Source organism: Neolamprologus multifasciatus, chromosome 2, assembly GCF_963576455.1.
Source record: "Neolamprologus multifasciatus chromosome 2, fNeoMul1.2, whole genome shotgun sequence".
In the NCBI taxonomy this organism is placed as follows: Eukaryota; Metazoa; Chordata; class Actinopteri; order Cichliformes; family Cichlidae; genus Neolamprologus; species Neolamprologus multifasciatus.
In genome coordinates this window covers 33,920,192-33,940,538 of record NC_140440.1, presented here as the reverse complement: position 1 = coordinate 33,940,538, position 20,347 = coordinate 33,920,192, and the positions used below count along the sequence as shown (strand labels likewise).

The following is a 20,347-nucleotide window of genomic DNA, read 5'->3' as shown; positions in this document are numbered from 1 at the left end:
ATCAGAATCAAATATTGTACTCTAAATGAATGATTCAACACTGGCTAGAACATATCTAAAACAAAAGATATGGTGATTGATTTTAGGAAACAACAAAATGGGCACGCAGTCACTTCAATTAAAGGTCAGAAAATAGAGCAAGTACAATCATATAAATATCTTGGGACCATAATCAATGAAAAACTGAACTTTGATCAAAATTGCAAATCAGTTTGTAAAAAGGGTCACCAGCACCTTTATTGTCTTAGGAAACTTGCTCATTTCCACATTGACCAAAACATTTTAACTTTGTTTGATCGTTCTTTTATTGAGTCTGTTTTATCCTTTTGTTTGGTGGCATGGTTCGGTCAGACCTCTGTCACAGAGACAAACTCTCTAAATCAGATAGTGAGATGGTCCAGTCGTCTGATAGGTGAGCCACAGTCTTGTTTAGCCTCCCTGTACTCTAAGCAGGTACAGAGGAGCTTTATCAATCCTTAAAAATGGTCCCCATCCTCTAAACCATAGGTGTCAAACTTTGGCCCGCAGCCTAATTACATTTGGCCCGCGAAGCCATACCAAATTACTATTAGAGCTGGCCTACTGGTATTATACTGCTAATATATATATTGTTTAGTATTAAGCTTTGCTTGTTCCATATTCAGTTTCCCAGCAAAACTTATTTGAGTCCATAAGAAAAGATTCATTCTTAAATCTGGAGGAAGATTATTTTTTTCAATAAATATTAACGTTAGCCCGCGACTTTGTTCCAGTTTTGAAATTTGGCCCACTGTGTATTTGAGTTTGACACCCCTGGTCTAAACTATCATTATGGGCTGGATGGTCTGTTGTGTGGTGGCATTATAAGAAAATTCTAATTTTTTAAATTTGTTTCTCTCTCTTCGCTGTCAAATACTCTGGTTAGCACAGATGCATCTGCTCCATACTGCTGTATGTAAATTGCCAACTATTATTGCAGTTTCATATGCTTGTTATGCTAGTTTTCAGATCCAGACCCACTTCCTTCGATACCTGATCACTTTCACTTAAACAGCTTCTTTATTAAGTGTGTGATTAAGAAACCGTTACTGTGGCAGCAAGCTGGATGCCCTGCAGCTATTCAACTTTAAACACTAGCGTAGGCAGCAGACTCGAGATATTCTATAGTAATGTTGTAAATTTCCATCTCCTCTAGCGTTTCTCACTCTGCTGGACTGGCTGCTTGCAGGCATTGCACAACTAACCTCATACAAAACCCAAGATAGTGATATTTGCAAAACAGTCCATTTACAGGGCCGGGGTGGGGGGTGACTAATGACAGATGTATTTGAGTTGCACTACTTGGAATGTAAGAGCCAGAATAGTTTGTCTCTGTTTGTAATATTTCATTCACAAGCCCCCCGACCGACTCTATTATAAATCAGTTTTAAAAAATTGCTGTTTAACAGTTTTTAGCAGTATAAAACATACCATTTGTCTACAGTGATCTTGCCAGCACTTGTCAATTTTCTTCAGGAAAAGCACGCTGTCCAGGGCATCCGTGAGAGCAAAGTTAAGGCAACAGTGGACACAAAATAACAACATCTTCTCTATGCGATTGAGCGAGCGAGACCGTGAAAGGATATTCTCTGAACTGATCGATTTGTGCCTTGATGTGGTCTTCACACACGGCCCTCAGCTGTTTGTACAACTTGGCAGAGATCTTATGGAAGCAGAGGTTTTCCACGGCCTGAGGGGAGAAAACAGAGCTGTCGGAATAATGATAACGGCGCAGTTGCTGTTTGCAGATGGGGGAATTCGGCGGGTCTGTCCGGATACCTGGTAGAGCTCCTCTAGATTGTATTTGATTGACGTGCTGTTCTGTATGGCCTCCACTGCCTCCTTCAGCTTCTGCCAGGTCTCCTGCGTGTAGTTCTCGGGCAATTTGGGCTTTTCTGTGAGAAAAACAAAAACAGACCTGTGTTACCGGTCTCACTCATACTCAGATTATGAGTAGGCATAATCAGTCTGTCTAAATGAAAGTGAATACATCTGTGGTAACTTTTTAGACTGAATGTAACTTATTTTTGGTAAAATCCCAGTTAACTAGAATTAATTAAATTCCAGAATTTTCATTGGTGAGAGAAAAATGCATTTACCAACCAAGAAAGAAACTCATTTGTGAAATAAGTCACAACCAAATTTGGGTTCCTCGACACAGATGTCCCTCTCTTGTTTCTGTGTCCTTCTGCATGTGGTCTCTCATGGACTGATTTAAGTCCATGTACGCAAAACGACCATTTTCCCCTCTTGTTTTGGAGAATGATTCACTCTCAGCTCAAGTTGCACACATGACAGATTTTTACGGATTATTTTTAATATACATTTAAAGAACGTTATCATTATGAAAACAATCCGGTTTCGTTTTGGGTCAAAATACCGAGGTTGCCACGGTGATACGAAACTTACTTTGTAACGTACATGTTGCTAAAAGGAGTACCTCTTATTTAAATAAATGTTACAGTTACAGACTTTTTCACGTTTTGCTGAGACGAACACTGCAATACTCCTTTTAAATTTTTCTCTTGATTCTTTAAAAAGCACTTTAAAAAAAATATGCTTTTTTAAATGTTTATGCAAGATTCTCACAGTTTAAACTTATTAAATATTTTTTTTAAACTCTCTGGTTTGATTTGCTGTGCTTGTGTTTTTGTCACCTTAAAGTCAAAGATGGTTTAAGTATTTATCACAGTATTAATCTGTTTTTTTTCCACATATTACACCCGGTCCCAGTCTTCATTTACTCATTGTTGGCCATCTATAACAACTGTACCATACAAGCTAAAACCACAATATGAATTTTAGTGTATTTAAAAAAATTGCACCTCAGTTTTTCTCAGTTTACTGACACTCGGCCAAATATTGTATCATCAGGTCTGTGACACAAACCTAAAGACTTCAGATCAGGTATCTTTAAAGTGAAGATTTCTTTGTTCTCATGGAAGAAAAATGGGTTGGGGTGGGCAATCAATAACGCAGTTTACAGTTTATAGGGCTGACGCAGTGTTTACAGACTAAATATGTTTACTAATATATTCCATATATACAAAATGGGTAGTTTTTTAAAAAACTTTCCAGCAATGTATCTGATAACTTAGTTGCCTCAGCATCACTGTCTGTAATAAAAAACTGAATAAAATAAAAAAGAACAAGATTTATTTATTTGATATTTGTCTTGGTTAAAACTTGCTGCCTTTGTTTCTACAGCTTGAATTATTTGTTTAACACGTGTAAGGCAGGATGCTACTCTAACACTGGTTACTTACTGGTGTGGGCTGAGCCTGAAGACTGCAATAATAAAATACAATTAACTGATACTCTGCTACGCGTGCTGCAGCCCAGATTTCAGGGTTTTTCCTGGCTTAGAAAAGATCATCAAGGGGTGACAACCAGAGCTATTACAGTGTTGTATTCTTTTTATTGATTTATTATTACTTTTTATTCCATCTTGAATTTTCATTTTTTATTTTTTTTAAGCTCGCTTAGTTTCCAGAGCCACTTTGCTTGACTGTGTGCCATTATTATTATTTGAGAACATTTAGTTTTAGTTAATTTTCAGTGTTTGTTTTAGTCTGTTTTTTAAAAGATAAATAAATAAATAAATAAATAAATAAATAATTAAATAATATATATATATATATATAGATATATATATATCTATATATATATATAATTAGATTATTTGCTAGGGGTAAAATTCTATGAGTTCAGACCAAAACACTTGACTTACAGCTAAGTGGGCATCCCAGTCTCACTAAACAGCTGCATGTGTTGACCATATTAGCAAAGAGCAGATTTTTTTTGTTTGTTTTTTTAAAGGACAAAATCTTGAATTAGTCAATTACACAGAAATTTAGAATGTAAACCCATATAATCGAACACACATAAGTACAGACAAGTATAGTAAGCATGTCTCTGTGTCTAAAAAACATTGTTATGTTAGGGATCAATAAGCCACACTTCCAGGTTATCATTTCAAATTTTGAATTAGGTTCTTTAAAATTCTCAACTTAGTTTCATCCAGTAAGTCAAGATTTCGAGATAATAACTCCTAAGGTCAATTTAATGTTCACTTTTAGTTCAAGCTACCCACACAAGCGGTTTGATGAAAGACTAATCGATATTTTAATGAAGACCCCTATCATACATGACGGTACTGCACGCATAGGGAAAATATGGCCCGAGGACAAAAACTGCCTGGCTCCTGATGTCTTTAAAGAATAATCGGACCCGAAACTTCTGGAAAACAAAATACAAAAAAGATTTATGTTCTTGGATTTCAAAACGACGACTGTGAGAAGTCAGTGCTGTTATTTCACTCATGTTGAACAGACGGCACTCCACTGCAAACAACTGCTCTGTGATGAAAAGCAACACCTTCAACCTAATGGTAAATATATCAAAATACCAGAAGGCCGTGCAGCCTTTAAGTGGACTGTTTTATTTACAATCTAATACTTTACTTGAATCTATTAATAGAAACGCCACCAGTGGCCCAGATGGACTTGAGGCTGGCCTAACATAGTTTGTTTTACAGCCCATCGATGGCACTGAACCCTGCAATAATAGTCTGTCAATGTTTACTATTACTTTTTTTCCCCTGGCCATTTTATAAACAAACGTATTTTATGCTCAGGCAAATTAAACTTAAAAAAACAGTTAAAGAACAGGCTACACCTACAATCATTAATAACTGTCGTTTGGTGGGATGTCCACATACCTAAGCCCTCTTTTTTTGTATGTAAGTGGAAATAGGCCTCTACTTAAACAAGTGATAATGTCCTCCAGTGTTCAACTTAACAGGCCAACAGATCAGACGGTTACTGCCCCACAAAGAGAAGCCAATTTAATTATTTTAGTGGAGTGGAGTACATGCTTCCCCTCTCTTTAGACTCACCCCTCCATGCTGCAGGTACTGCTGTTGGAAAGAGAGGATGGCTGCGCTCAGCTCGCAGCAATGTTTACCAGAAATCTGCCATATTTAAAGATCTGGCAGCTTTAAGTTTAGCTCCTGATTTTGGATAGGGGCAAGTGAAACCCATTTATAGGTTTAAACTATCCATACAGGTGGTTTGATTTAGCAAAATCAAAGGGACTTCTTAACTTATTTATAGTTACCAGGATTACTAATCAAGGAAATACACATTTTTCCCAAGTTTGCTAAAGCCTGTGATATCTTTGTCCTATGTTATGGTACAATTTTTAAGCATTAAACTCTAAGATAGCTGTTTAAAATGAGCTGGGACCATATCATTGTGATATAGCAGGGATTTGTAAGTTTAAGGTGTGTTTTTTTTTTGGAGCTTGGACCCCATCATCCAGCAGTGTCTACCTCTGAAGTTCTTGATGACTAGTTTCTTGGCAGCACCGGGTTTACTGTTGGAGAAGGTGGTGGATCCTGCAGTTTTCGTCAGTCCGTTTGCGTGGTGCCCCACGCCGCCGGGCAGGAACATGGCTTTGCTTTTGTTATTGGAGCACGAAGCAGCAGCAGCAGCCTCCTCAGCCATTTTCACATCGAGTCCAATGAAATCCACTGAATCCTCAAACCTCAACTTCTTCTGAATGTGCAGCGGAGTGGGAGAGGAAGAGGAAGAGGAGGAGGAGGAGGAATTCAGGGTCTTTGGAGGCGAAGAGGAGATCGTGTCACTAGTGTCTTCCCTCTCGGAGCCGTTTATTTTCCTCTTTTTCGTAGATGTGATGTTACCGCTGTCGGTTTTGACATCAGTAGCCGCGGGTCTAGCCTCCTGGGTTGGCGGTGGTGGGGGATTAGGGGAAGATAAACCTGTTGGAAACATGAAAAAACGGGAATACTAATTCTTAACAGTCAGTCTTCTGATCGGAAACTTCCAGGGTCGCCGGGAGGGGGAAAAAGCTCAGCGTCCGAGAGCTTTTATCTGCCTTAACGCGGAGAGGTTAAACCCAAGTCCTCTATCCTGTATAAAACAGACAATAAATCACAAACTACAGAAGCTCCACTTGAACCTAGCCTCGTCGCTGTCTTGTTATTGCTGGCAGGAGACGAAAGATGGTTGGCTATTGCTTCCTCTTTTGCCTCGCTTGTCTAAGCGCGTCGTAAAGTCGTGCAGAGAGTGAGCGGTTTGAGAAAAGCGGCTGTTAATGAAAAATATTTACAGGAGAAACGCAGAAACTACGAGAACACGCTCACATGGGAGGAAAACAGCCGTCGGCGAACACGGGAAAAATCCGCTCAGAAAAGCTAGTCCGTGACCCCACCGGAAGTACTTTGTACAAAAGTAGTTTTTGCACAAGCGTGTTTCTTTTTTTCTAAACCAATCCAGGCGCTGTGACCGTTTCGGCCACAAGATGGCGCCAAGGCTCGACGTTTGACGTAAGTGTTCACGCAAACAAATAAATAATAAATAAATAAATAATGAAAAAAACTTAAAAAATCGATGAATGAAAAGGCTTTGTACCCAGTAAACCTTTTTTAATTTTTTTTTTTTTTTTGTTTTGACCCATGACAACTAATTTTCTTGGTTTGTTTGCCCTATATGTTTTGAATGGTCAACTACTTGTAATAAAGTTAATTTCAATTTTTTTAAAAAAACCAAACAAATCAACAAAAACAAAAACAAGGATAAATAAGTTCAGAAGTTCTGCTTCTTTGTTATCCGGTATTTTTTTCTTTATTTAGTAATGACGTCAGTTCAAACGGCACCTTCTGTAATTCCCACACTGAGAGTGCAGTCAATCTTTTCTGGGAAAGTACCCATGAGTTTTGGCACGGGATTTGTATATTTATCTTGGATTGTATTACTTGCAGCTTTAACTTTGGCTTGAAAAGCTTACTTTGTAATATATCTCACAATATTTCTGGCAAGATTTTATATCTATAAATGTACAAATTTCCAATTCATTCATTTTGGTTTTGGGTTTCTTTTTTTCTGTCTTCCCCGATTTTCTGTCCCCCTTATATTAACAAAGTTACATATTTTAACTACAGTGTTCTTTTTGCACTGTGGTGCGAATGTTAAAGTAACCAGAGTGAAGTATATAAACTGAATTTTTATTTTTTATTTTTTTTTAAAAGTTGAGATGATCATGGGATTTGAACCAGTAGCCTTTGGCTATGAAATGATAGTGCTAACCATTGCACCAGCAATACTTTTCCAATAGAATTTACTAAGAAAGACTTGAATGTATTCAAAATCAATATTGATTATAGATTTTACCGCGCAGAAACTCTGGATGTTCAAATAAACATCTGTGATACAATATTTTATTATTCAAGATGAAATTATGAAGAACACACCATTTATCATACAAGTATTTTTTAATGAGGTAAAATTACAATTCATGAAAGACTTTCAATATAATACCATCGCCATCTAAAAATTCAAACAACAAACATTACTTTATTAAATTATTATAATATGCTACGATATATGGTAGGTGACTGGCTTTTCTTTCATTTTAGCAACAGGTATTTCACAGAAAAGCACAGAAAAGAAGATCAGACGCCAGGCAGGATAAGAAAGTCAAACGCAACAACATCGTCATCCCCTTTGCAGCCGGTGTATCAGAGAAACTCGGGAGAGTTTTCTCCAAGCACGACATCCCAGTTTACTTCAGACCCTTAACACACTCAGACGGAAACTGGTTCATCCCAAAGACAAACTTCCTAAACACAAACTTAACAATGTAGTGTATGCTGTACAGTGTAGCGAGGAATGTCCAAACCACCATATATATATATATATATATATATATATATATATATATATATATATATATATATATATATATATATATATATATATATATATATATATATATAAATATCGGGACTGTCGCGATAAGAGAAACGGTTATGTTACGAATATTACCTAGGTAACAGGATGACGCGCCTTTTGACCTGACTTGCCGTGTGACGTGAAAACTGTTGCAAAGTGGCGCAACCGACGCACCGCTGGCCCTCCACTGCTGAGCAGGCGTGGGGTTGCATTAGCTTTACTTGATAGATGTTTTTGTGACTTTTATCTTATTTCCTTGAACGTAGTGTAAAGCAGACACCGTGACATAATTTCACCCACTCGAGGAACGCTGTAACGACGACCAACGACGATGTTTAAAAAGTACGTTATTGGTTATTTTAAGTGTTGTAGTTAGCAACAGCTAGCTCACTGATTAGCATCCTCGAATTTTTTAAGTGGGCTCAGCTAATAAGACAAGCAGGCTCGACTTATGATAATATATGAGATATTTTGTTGCCGATATAAAATTTAGGCTGCGGCGGACTAACAGAAAATAAAGATTGTTTAAGGGTGCTGTGTGATGGCTGAAAATATGCAGACGCATATGGTTTGCCTCTTATGACTGAGCTAAATGAATTACTTACAGGTCCTACTTGTCGCTGTGTACTGAAAAAACGTGAAAAGTGACATTTCAAACACTGAAACTAGAAGTAAATATTATATTAATAACTTTAAGCAGATTTAAGTCGAAATTTTTTATTTGAGCTTACACATACTCGCGACGAGGGAGATGGATTGATGGACAGATCGAGGTACAAGTACGTTATATGATAAAATCAGGTGTAAGTCGTTGAAGTAAACAGGCCAAGCAGGACGCCTCCTTAATCACTTTTATCTGCTCTCTTCTCATGCTGACGGTGTACTAGGGGGATAATAGGTTTACTGTTTATAGATGCATTTGGAGTTTGAAACATACCTCCTGTGAGGAATGCATGGAAAAGTTCAGGGCTGGGGTGTAATCAGCATATGAGAACATTTGTTGCCAACTTTTTTTCAGTTGCTCTCTTTTAGGGATTGAAACGGCACGTCCTCCTGTGTCACACCAATCCTTTGCATGTCTTATAGTATAAATCTATGAACCTCCTATGTGGTCTTGCTGTTTTCTTTCTACCTGCCAGCTCTATATTCAGCATATTCTGGCCAATATATCTACTATCCTTCCTCTGCACATGTCTAAAGTATGCCAGGCATACCATACATCATAACCTCAAGTTTACAATCCAAGATAGCGGCAGCGAACGTAGTAAAAGTGTAAAACTTTTAATCTCCCACTCCCCCAATTTTCCCCCACTCCTGCCTCTTCTCCAGTTCTCTTGTGTACCGTCTTTAGTTTATGGTGATTGACTCCAGGGACTTAAACTGATCCAGTTTTAGAGAACTCCCAGCTATGGGGACCAAAAGCCAGCACACTCATAGGGGCCATTCCAAACCTGGATAAATGTGGGTTGTGTCAGGAAGGGCATTCACATCACAAAACAGCTATTGTGTTGACAGCAAATATTTTATTCAACATGATGTATATCTATAATAATGTGTAACATGGGTTGAGAGATATTGGTTGTTTTCTAAAACCATGTTTAAAAGGTATAAATCTAATTTTTAATGCCTGCATTCGTTCCTGATGTTTGCTACAGCACATTGACTAAATACTTTAACTTAAGGCTCAGTTTCAGTGGTTTTTTTTCTAGTGTTAAATGTGTTACCTTTTTTCCTTTCAGATTTGATGAAAAGGAAAATGTGTCCAACTGTATCCAGCTGAAGACATCAGTGATCAAAGGTATCAAAAACCAGCTGTTGGAACAGTTCCCTGACATCGAGGCATGGCTCAATCAGATAATGCCGAAAAAGGACCCTGTGAAGATAGTGAGATGGTATGATTGCTCGTTTTAATATCTGTTATTTTTATATGTGGTGTATTTTTTCTAGAACACAAACCCAACTGTGAAAAAGTTGGGATGCTTTGTAAAATCGGAATAAAACAGAATGCAGTAATTTGGAAATCTCATAAACCCATACTTTATTCACAATGGAATATAGAAAACCCCAAACTGTTGAGGAGGTAGAATTCTGTATCAGACAAGAACGGGACAGCATTCCTCTTCCAAAAGTCCAGCCACACATGGTAAACATCGCCCTGTTTCAACTTTTTTTTGGAATATCTTGCTACGTCAATTAATAATAATAATAATGGATTGGATTTATAAAGCGCTTTTCAAGGCACCCAAAGCGCTTTACAATACCACTATTCATTCACACACTGGTGGAGGAAAGCTACAGTTGTAGCCACAGCTGCCCTGCCCAGCTGCCCCTGGGGCAGACTGACAGAAGCGAGGCTGCCATATCGCGCCATCGGCCATCTGGCCAACACCAGTAGGCGGCAGGTAAAGTGTCTTGCCCAAAGACACAACGACCGAAACGCTCGAACCGGCAACCTTCCGATTAAATGGTAAATGGACTGGTTCTTATATAGCGCTTTTCTACTCTTCTGAGCACTCAAAGCGCTTTACACAACTTGTGCATTCACCCATTCACACCCATTCGCACAAGCACATTTCTCTAGGTGCTTTCTAGATAACATTCACACACATTCATACTCCGATGGATGCATCGGAGAGCAATTTGGGGTTAGTATCTTGCCCAAGGATATTTGGCATGCAGACTAGGGGAAGCCAGGAATCGAACCACCAACCTTCCGATCAGTAGATGACCTGCTCTACCACCTGAGCTACAGCCACCCCGATTACAAGACGAACACCCAACTCTTGAGCCACGATCGCCCAATTCAAACATTTGACGTTTTCTTTTCTCTGTGGTGAACAATAAGATTTCCAAATCATTGCATTCAGTTTGTATTTACTTTCACACAACCTTCCGAATCCGAACCGAGTTTGTAGATTCATCCCTACATTTGTTTCTTTATTTATTGCAGCCATGAACACATTGAAATCCTGACAGTGAATGGAGAGCTGCTTTTCTTCAGACAGAGAGAAGGACCTTTCTACCCAACCCTCAGACTGTTGCATAAATGTATGTGAGACCTTCTAATGCCGGCTTATTGCTCGCTGTATTTTAATTTCCGCCTTCTGATGACCTTTCTGTTTTTTGTTGTTGTTGTTTTTCCTTCTTGTAGATCCTTTTATTCTTCCACACCAGCAAGTAGACAAAGGGGCCATTAAATTTGTCTTGAGTGGAGCCAACATCATGTGCCCTGGGTTGACATCGCCAGGCGCTAAACTCTACTCAGCTAAGGCTGACACAGTTGTCGTATCCTTTCAGACATGATGCTCTGTCTTCTAGGTTTAAGCATTTATTCTATTTTATGTGAACTCCCCCATTGGTTTGTCTTTAATAAGTGAATTCAGGCAATCATGGCAGAGGGGAAACAACATGCACTTTGTGTTGGCGTGATGAAGATGTCTACAGAGAACATGTAAGACTTTACTGAGTAAATCCCTCACTAGTTGCTGCTGCTTCTTTTTTCTTAAATGTGCTCAACCCGCCCTTTTGTTTTGCAAACAGAGAAAAAGTCAACAAGGGAATCGGGATTGAAAACGTCCACTATCTGAACGATGGACTGTGGCACATGAAGACGTATAAATGATAACGCCAGCCATTTGGAAGATGTACGGAGCTCCTGATAGCGAAGCATGAGCTGCCAGTCAACTGTTTACACCTAGAGACTTAGCTGTGTAATCTACTGGAGGCTTTGAATCAACCGTCACTGTCGTGCAAAAATAAAAGAAAGAGCTTGCTTTAAAGTGTATCTCAATTGGCATTTTGTATTGCGGGAAAACAAATTGTAAAACGAACCACTTAAACAAAACTTGAACATGTCAACATGCTCTGATGTGCAGTTGCAAGAAAACGTTTGTGTGAATGCTTTGTAATTAATAAAGGTTTCTTGATTTGATTTCTCATGAAAATACAGTCTGCTCTTCATCTAAAGCCGTATTTACGGACAAATACAATCTGATTAAAAATGCACAAACAGTTGGACTTTTCCTGTCTTTATTAAACTGGGGGCTGGAAAAGAACGTTGAAATTAATAACTTGAACCTTCATAAAAGTTTTCTCATCCCCCAGCTGGTCAAAGTACATGGCTGCCCCACCCTCAATCTGGTTCTGATGGAGGTTTCTTGCTGTTAAAAGGGAGTTTTTCCTTCTTACTGCTGCCCAGTGCTATGGGTACTTCCTCTTTAGCAGTACTGTTTACTTCTGTATGTTTTATATCTCCCGAGCCCCTGAGCATCAGATAGTGGAGTGTTGCCACATGCATAAACATTGTCGTTTTAAGCATGCAGACCCTGAAATAACCAGGAAGCCCCATACCATGATGCTCCCTCCACCGTGCTTCAAAGCTGGTATGAGGTCTTCCTCTTTGGTCTTCCATTAACACAAAGACAGATTTTTCCAACTTCTCTAGAAAAAGTTGTGATTGAAGAATGGTTCACATAAACCAGACTCAGTGAGTGCGGTCTTTATTTTTATGGATTGGCACAGGGCACAAATCCTATATCTACTTAACTGTAATGACTCCGAGTAGCATTGGGAGAAGTGATTAGCTCAGAGATTCATACCTTTCAAAGCCTGCACAGAGTGTTTTAAATAACAAATCTGCTTAATAAATATTGAAATTAGCTATTGTCAGTTGCTTCCTTGTGGCAAGTAGTGACCACAACATGCAAAACATGCCAAATCAAACACAATGTTTGATTTGTCATGTTTTGCAACACATTATTTACATTATTTAAATTAACTGGAACTGAACCAGCATCACTTTCGTGTTAACCATTCCAGCATTGGAGGCACTCACAATAAAGAAAGAGAAACTGGAACTAATTATGTGTTATTTCTATCATCTTTATTTCCTATTACTGGGACTTTGATAAAGATCAGACAATTTCTTAGTAACCAATTCAGAAATCTTTGGAGAAACTCACCTTTTCATAAAGCTGCATTTAATGATGCAGTTTGTGACCTCAGGGTACAGGATGTGAACATATTTACATATTGAGCAAAGGCGTGTCAGTGCGCGCAGATGTTAGACCTGATATTCTGCCTCTCTTTATTGCATGAACCTGCCATATCTACATGACAGGTTAAATAACATTCAAATATCCACTTAGATGCTGTTTACAGACCTGCAATAAGTGCTACTTTAAAAGATGTAATAAAAAAAATATAAAGTTCTTTAACATATGCTCTATTTCAATCCATCCAGTGCTGCCATCTAACTACCAACACTTTCCAGTTGCTCCTGAGCCACTCCCATACACATAACTTCTCCAACAGGTTTTTCCATCTATCTCCAGTAGAGCGTACCTGGAAAACTTAATAGGAAACATTCGGATCAGATGCCCATATCACCACAAATGAGCTCCTCATATCCCCAATGCTGAGCGCAGCAACCCTACATAGTAAACTCACTTTGGTTGCTTGCATTCAGGTCACCAAGGGGTTTGCATGTCCCTGTGCTCCAGGAGTTTGTGTTGTCAGGAGAGATAAACCCTGGTAAGGTTTCCCAGAGCAAACTAAGAGGAAACCAGAGTAAGAGCAATAAAAGAAATTGCCTGTTTAGCCAGACCTGCCAGGATTTGTGAGGCGTAGCGAGATAAAACCCAGAAGAAATAACATGGACCCACAAAGTGTGGTTGCAGGCACTGAGGTCAGGAGCAATCGGGACTGACAGGGGCCTGAGTGTGTTGATTCCCAGTCCCACAAATCTTTGCTGGCCCATACAACACAACAAATCCAAATTAAGTTTGTCTAATAATTATTTTTTATTTTGCTTTTATTATACAAAAGTCACCTTATCCATTCACCTCGACTCCCATGTGATTTTAAAAGAAATGTGTTTTAACACTAAGATAGCCTTTAATTTGTTTATTTACAATGTCTTCATATGTTGAGATAACCAAGTATAACATAGCCAAAGAAGAAGAAGAAGAAGAAAAAGTGTAGTAAACTTATGGCTGGACTGCACAATAATTGATTCAATACTGATTATTGGTGCTCCAATACATTCTTTCAATCAGAAAGGTGATTCTTAAAAAAAAAAAGAAAAGAAAAGAAGAGGTTATTCACTTGTAAAGAGTTAAATAATTAAACTCTCATTACTTCATACCTTTAAGACCAAAAAGAAGACACATAACCATACAATGGTAACTAAGCTATGGAGAGGACACATTTTTGATATGTTACCTGTCTTGGTTGCCTTCAAAGGATGAAACTTCTATTCAATCACACAGTAAAGGAATGGGCTGCTGATTGTGCCAAGTGCAAAAGGTACAAATTTACAGAAAAAGGTTAATCCGACACAGGATCCAGTTTTATAAACAGCTTTAGAAAAACATCTCCCCAAAGTTAAGCGTGCCGTCACAGAAGCACCACAGTTAAAATACCACATAAAGCTTGAAGAACTGAAGCTCTAATCGTTGTCCGAATCTTTCGGTGGATAAAACGTTAACCAATCATGAAAGTCGTGCCCGTAAGGACGAAGTCTGTAAACTCCAAACATCATAACGTGCATCTGATTTGGGGACATCCCGCCGTAAGTGACCGCCATGTCGGGGCAACAGCCCTCCACTACATCAGTGGGATTGTCCTGCATGCTCTGTTTTATCATGTTGACCACATTCTGCTTGTTGAACAGGCCCTTGCCGTGTCTATCTTCGCCATTTTCCGCAAACACACCGGCATATTTCAGGCACAAGGCCAGCTGCTTGTCTTCACCCATCTTCCACAGCGTGTGGGCTCTTTCAGGACATTGGCCTTCATCTTTGAACATGGTCATCAGCCTTTTCAGAGCTTCGTAGCTTAGTACAATCCCGCTGCTATACTCCACATACTCGAGCTCTCCTGACTTGACAGCATTTCCCAGGTAGAAAGGTTCATTGGGATCCTTTGCAAGAATGAGATGTTTCAGATTCTCAATGATGGCGAACGTGGTGGGTTGGGCCACAAAGAACCAGCGCAGGTCCCCGGCATTCTCATACGCATGTATGAGAGCTTTGCGCAACCTTGCCCAGTCATCTTTTTCATTCAGGTCAACCGCTTCAAGTGCCTTGGAGCTCTCTGAGGTGTAAAACACAGCATTGTCACAGTGTTTGCTCCAAGTGTCCAAAACGGTGGCCCAGTACACAAGAGTCTTGGGCTGCACCATGATGATGCAGTAGACCCGCACTTGATTCTTCAACTCCTCCACTTGACTTTCAGAGAGGCGTTTCAGCTCGTCTTTAGAGGGAGCATAAATATGGTGATGATGATGATCTTCTGTCGACGACTCAGAGCTGAAATTAAAGTTGCCCAGGAACGACAGCACCAAGCAGAAGACGCCTCCCAATAGCACCCCCTTCATGAATGAGCACCAATCAGACAACATGATGGCAGACGCTGGAGGAGTAAGAAAATTCATTACTAGGGTAAAGACAAGCATTTCAATATTATCCTGAAACCTAAGCGCTGTGATACAAATGTTTTAAACCATTTTTTAAAAGGAAGGTTTAAAGCATAAAGCAGACTCTTTAAAAAAAATCAAATGCACAAACTTACTGCTTTAAATATTAATTGTGCTTGTTTGAGTAGTCACTGCCAAAGACCCATTTGAACCAGGAAATAGGCTGTAGATTGTGTTTAATTTTTAGCTGTAGTAATGAGGATTTCTCCACTTTTGGGATAAATATTATATCTATCTTAGTCATCTGTGATGCTAACTAGGTTTTTAATTGTTCAGCAGACAAAACAAGTGAGCTGAACAGCTTTCATTTTATTAATTTGAGCTTCATCTGGATAATAATAAAACTTCCAATGCCTTTTTGGTGCTTGTAGAAAAACCATACTGAATGTGGCACAAATTGTGGGGAAAGCAAACCTAATCTAAATGAGTATAAATCTGAAAATATACTCATAACTGTAAAAAAAAATGCCACATAGGGATCACTTCGGACTCAACCTTTATGACTATTCTATTGAATTAAATCGACAGTTTTGTTGTTCTCCTCTTTGTGTCTATTTGAATACACGTGGTTTGGTATAACGTATAAGTTAATCAAAGGAACAGGAGTGGTTCCTGGCCATTCATTCATATCTCTGCCTCAAAATTTTGAGTACTAACTGCCACTCAAAATGTTGCACTGTTGCTCACTCCTGCCACTTTATCTCATGTGCAATATCTCATCGTATGGAGGAAAGGCCTAATCAACTCTATCATCAAGGCTTGTCAAACACACTGTTTGACGCAATCAGCTTGCACTTCTAGTTTGACGTGTCTTCACTACATAGAGACTCTCAGCTTTACATCAGGTTATTTATACATTAACAATAAAAATGATTTAAAAAAAAACATCATATTTGTTTAGAAATACTTCGAGACAAACGACAAACACCCAACAGGCTAGCAGGGTTGTTGTCAAACTGCGCAAAATCATTCTAAATCGCTGATTCAACGTCGATAACTTTATGACAGCACTGGGAACCAACTGTTAGCTGTTAGCTCCCTGCCTTCTCAGTCTTACACTACGAGGTTCACTCGGGGGTCTTTCTAGCACCACCAGTACAACAAGCAGAAGGAATTTACTGTACCTAGAAGCGTTACTACTGTCGTGCCTCCTGTTGTTCTCCTGTTTGTCCAGTCTTTATTCAGCCAGCTGTCCTGTTTGGAATGACTACAAACGTCACCCAGCAGTAGAGCCAACTGTTCTTCTTCTACGACCTCAATAAAGCAGACTAGACGCTACAGCTGCGCGACACTGCCACCTACTCGTTGTTCACTACGCGTGTCACACTCGTCGTCGTCTTCTTCTTCTTCTTTGTGTTTAACGGCGGTTGGCAACCAACGTAAAGGAGCATTACCGCCTCCTACTGTTCCGGAGTATGGGTCAGAGTGAGTTTACAATTCGTATCACTTCTACCTCTTCTTAAGTCAATAAAGAGTTCTTTTACTGATGGTATGAAGTTGGCTTTAATGTTAGTTGTAAGGTCTTGGGGTTGTTACAGCTTCACCTTGATCACAAACTACGCCACCGTCGAACTAAAACATAACATAAAATTCAATGAAATAGTAAGACGAGTGAAATAAAGACATAAAATGATCTATATAACATACAAACATACCTCGCTGGCTGACCCATGCTTTGAGGCAGAAATTAGCACTTTACAGATACTTTTAAGAAACAACTTTCTCTGAATTAAATTGGCTTCTCTTGCTTCAACTTGCCATGCGCGTGCACATGAACATGGGCGTGCATCTCAACAGGTGCACCAGTGGAACCAACATGCAGTACAATAGTTCCTACGTGAGAATTTTCACAATAAATGACCTAATGGCATATAAAATATGCATAGTGCAAAACAAAATACATTAACTGAAAGTAAGGCAGTAAAAAAAAAAAAAACTACACTCTTTCATAAACACCTATATCCTTCAGAAACCCCACCAGTTCCCTCACCTGTGCCCTACTACCCTCCAAAACACTCTTCAGATTAAATTCCCCAATTCCCCGCTCCTTCAATCTATTCTGCAGAACTGTCCTCTCCACATCATAACCCTTGCACCGCAGTAGTACATGCTCTACTGTCTCCACCTCCTCCTGGCACACTCCACAAAGCCCCTCATGTTCTCCTATCATCTGTAGTGTTTTATTTAATGCACAATGTCCCAGTCTAAGCATGGTAATGACCACCCCTTCTCTCCTATTACCCCTATACAACCTACTCTCTGCCACCTCCTTCTTAAGATGATACAATTGCCTGCCCTTACTCCCTGAATCCCACCGCTTCTGCCACTCCTGAACAACCTGCCTCCAAACAATACCTTTTGTTTCAGATCCGCTGCTTGTAATTTCCATCTCAGTCCTATTTTTAGTCAAAGCTCTTTTTGCCAACCTGTCCACCTTTTCATTTCCACTGATCCCTATCTGGGAGCTGGCACCCAAAGAAAGTGTCACACTCATCTTCTTCTTTGGTGGCTTATAACCCATATAAGGGTGTATTACGGCAACCCACATGGCGGCAATTTTGCACTTAATTTCAAAACCCAGTAGCAGACGTGGGCAGATTAAATACTGACAGTATCAATACCAATGACTGATGTTGAGAATAGCACAAAAAAGGAAGCTGATGTCAATGACATACAGTATAAAAAGTGGGGGTTATTTTAGTATTTATTTACTGGGTGTAAAGCGAGGTAGCTGCATGCTTGTAGCATGAGGCAGTCTCTGCAAACTTAGTCTGCAATGCTATGAAAATTCAATAGAGAGAGGAGGCATGCAACTACAGCAACATGGTGTTTCTTTAAGAAGCTTCAAAAGTGTTTTAATCAGCAGAAAACAAAGACAGTATTAAGGAAAATGAAGACATATGATCGAGAAAGGCCCTACAACAGACAGACGATTAGGGACGTGACTATTTTCAAGAACTCCTGTTAGTGTTTGTAAGGACAGCACAGGCGTTGAACATCACATCCACAGCTGCAGGATCCAAACTGCAGAATGTGAGACGGTGATGCTGAGACCACAACTTGCAGAAATCTGTAGACAACGTTAGTACAGTGTACTGGAATAAAAGTCAGGAAGATGGTTGAGAAGAGAAGGAATAAGGTTCAGTGGGACTTCTGAGTGAAGGTTTCTGTAGTGGCAATTCCTTTGTTTGACAAATCAAACATCCCACAATCAAAAGTCCACAAGCCACTGCTGCGCTGAGAGACTATTTTGTACGCAGGCAAAAGAAGTCCACTGTCCAAACTTGAAAGTTGCGTTTTGATGGTTTATTTATCCAGTTTGGCAATAACAAGATCCAATTTTTTTGTTACCTCCTGCTGCTTCTCCTGCTCTGGTAAAAAACCATAGGCCCACCCCAGTGCATGCTGGTCCTATACCAGTCGCTTTATTTATAGAAAACAAAATGGCCCTACAGCTCTTTCTGACTAATTTAACAAAGTAACATCAAACAAACTTTGAAACAAAATATTAACCAACAAATAACTTATAAATAAACCCCAAAATATAAGTAAACTAACAACAAACTTTAACTAATTTCAAAATAATAAAAAATAAGAACAAATAGCTCCAACAGTTTCATTTGGCCTTTTGAATCCCAGAGAATAAATAAGAAAGCTTCCAGGTGTGCTGGCTGGAACAAGTGGCAGAAGCAACCCCCACCCAAGGGCAGGATAAGACTACAGTCCAAGCCTGAGAAGAGGTGCAGAAAAGGAAGAGAAGGAGCAACATGACACTGGTGAACTATGCACCAGTGTCATGTTGCTTTTGTTAAAGACTAACATAGGTGTCCTCTTTGCTTCCTTCTATTCCATAGTTCCTTCTGCTCAAGTCTTTAATATTGCTTATGACGCACATTAACATGAGACAAACGAACACTGGAGGAGAAACATATAAAACAGAAGCTTGACATTAAAAACAATTGGATAAACTCTGGGGCAACTGAACACACAAGAAATTAACTTAAAGTAGAAACTGAAGCTAAATAAACACCAAATAATTAAGACCTCTAAAATGATAAATTATATAGACTCCGTGAGTAGTTAAGTATAGAAGAACTAGAAATGAGGTAGGTGTTGTCACTTGCTGCCTCTTCCCCCCAAGGGGACACCACAATGGACAATGCACATATTTAAACTGGAAAATCCATTTTTGGCACCTTCACTAAGAGTGTGTCTGCTTGTGTTTCCTCCCAGGTGCAAACCAGGGCCTTTTTGTACTCGAATGTGATAACCACTCAGCTGTGGAATCACCAGATAGAAAACCAAACAATAAAACTAAAACTCAGCATACTGTAACAATGAAATCATGAACCAAAACACAACAGCAGAAAAGAGAAAGTTATTACTCTGACAATCATGCGTTTTCATTTAATCAGTATTGCTTTCGAAGTTAAAAGTCCCTAAACAGGTACCAAATTAAGAAAATGTAGCCAACCCTCTATCGGCTCACTCAAACTCTTCCAGCCTGCTATTTCTTCATCAGCTCTGGGTACTTTGCATATTTCTTTTTGTTTGCATCTTCCAACCTTCTTCCCAGATAAGCTCCTGCATTATCGGGGTTTTATTGCCTTGGAGGTGATGATCATGCCTGGGTGGAGTAATGTCATGACAGTGTCTTGTGGAGATTTCATCATGATCAAAACCTTTGAGTTTTTCACATTAGACTAGGCTATATTTGACTGTTTCCAGTCAAATAAAGATGTAAAACAGTGATCTAAATTTCACATTATGGGAATTAACAGATAACTGATGTATTCGTTTTTACAGCACTTATCTTTTATTTTTTCTTTACCTTTTTTAAAAATAATTAGATTTATTTGTGCATTTGAAACTGAGCTTTTGACCTTAAACCTGAACCTTTGCTGTGTCTTTGCTTCTTTCCATTCATTGCTCAGCTGTCAGATGCATCAAATGTTGTTTTCAGCTGTAATTTCAGAGGCATGAAGACAATAAATCACCTGAGGCCATGTGCACTCATCTCAGCGTGAGGAATCTTTCAGTTTGACAAAAGCTATCAGGCTCCTCGAACAACAGAAAACTCTAAATGTGCCACTCTTGT

General features: G+C 39.1%; 3 protein-coding genes across 4 annotated transcripts in view; 1 reads left to right on the top strand and 2 right to left on the bottom strand.

The window, feature by feature from the left end:
- Nucleotides 1–6,289, bottom strand: part of cul4b (cullin 4B) — a 21,069-nt gene extending 14,780 nt beyond the window's left edge. The window contains exons 1-4 of the mRNA XM_085179464.1: nt 5,351–6,289; nt 1,798–1,913; nt 1,605–1,708; nt 1,450–1,519 (exon numbers count right to left, since the gene is read on the bottom strand). Coding sequence (XP_085035590.1) covers nt 1,450–1,519; nt 1,605–1,708; nt 1,798–1,913; nt 5,351–5,813 — 753 coding nt within the window. The 5' untranslated portion in view covers nt 5,814–6,289. The remainder of the gene's footprint in view (nt 1–1,449; nt 1,520–1,604; nt 1,709–1,797; nt 1,914–5,350) is intronic.
- Nucleotides 6,290–7,921: 1,632 nt separating this feature from the next.
- On the top strand, nt 7,922–11,786 carry mcts1 (MCTS1 re-initiation and release factor). The gene is made up of 6 exons (XM_085131632.1): nt 7,922–8,114; nt 9,512–9,664; nt 10,723–10,820; nt 10,924–11,057; nt 11,156–11,223; nt 11,313–11,786. The coding sequence occupies exons 1-6, from the start codon at nt 8,104–8,106 to the stop codon at nt 11,392–11,394; spliced, it is 546 nt and encodes a 181-aa protein (XP_084987758.1). The 5' UTR covers nt 7,922–8,103; the 3' UTR covers nt 11,395–11,786.
- A 1,763-nt stretch (nt 11,787–13,549) lies between these two features.
- Nucleotides 13,550–17,013, bottom strand: c1galt1c1 (C1GALT1-specific chaperone 1). Of its 2 annotated transcripts, none has more exons than XM_085131620.1 (2): nt 16,905–17,013; nt 13,550–15,185 (listed from the first exon to the last, which is right to left on the bottom strand). In XM_085131620.1, the coding sequence occupies exon 2, from the start codon at nt 15,172–15,174 to the stop codon at nt 14,221–14,223; it is 954 nt and encodes a 317-aa protein (XP_084987746.1). In that variant the 5' UTR covers nt 15,175–15,185; nt 16,905–17,013; the 3' UTR covers nt 13,550–14,220. The 2 variants fall into 2 exon arrangements, with proteins under 2 accessions (XP_084987746.1, XP_084987737.1); XM_085131611.1 differs by lacking the exon at nt 16,905–17,013 and adding an exon at nt 16,374–16,689.
- Between the last annotated feature and the right edge of the window lie 3,334 nt (nt 17,014–20,347).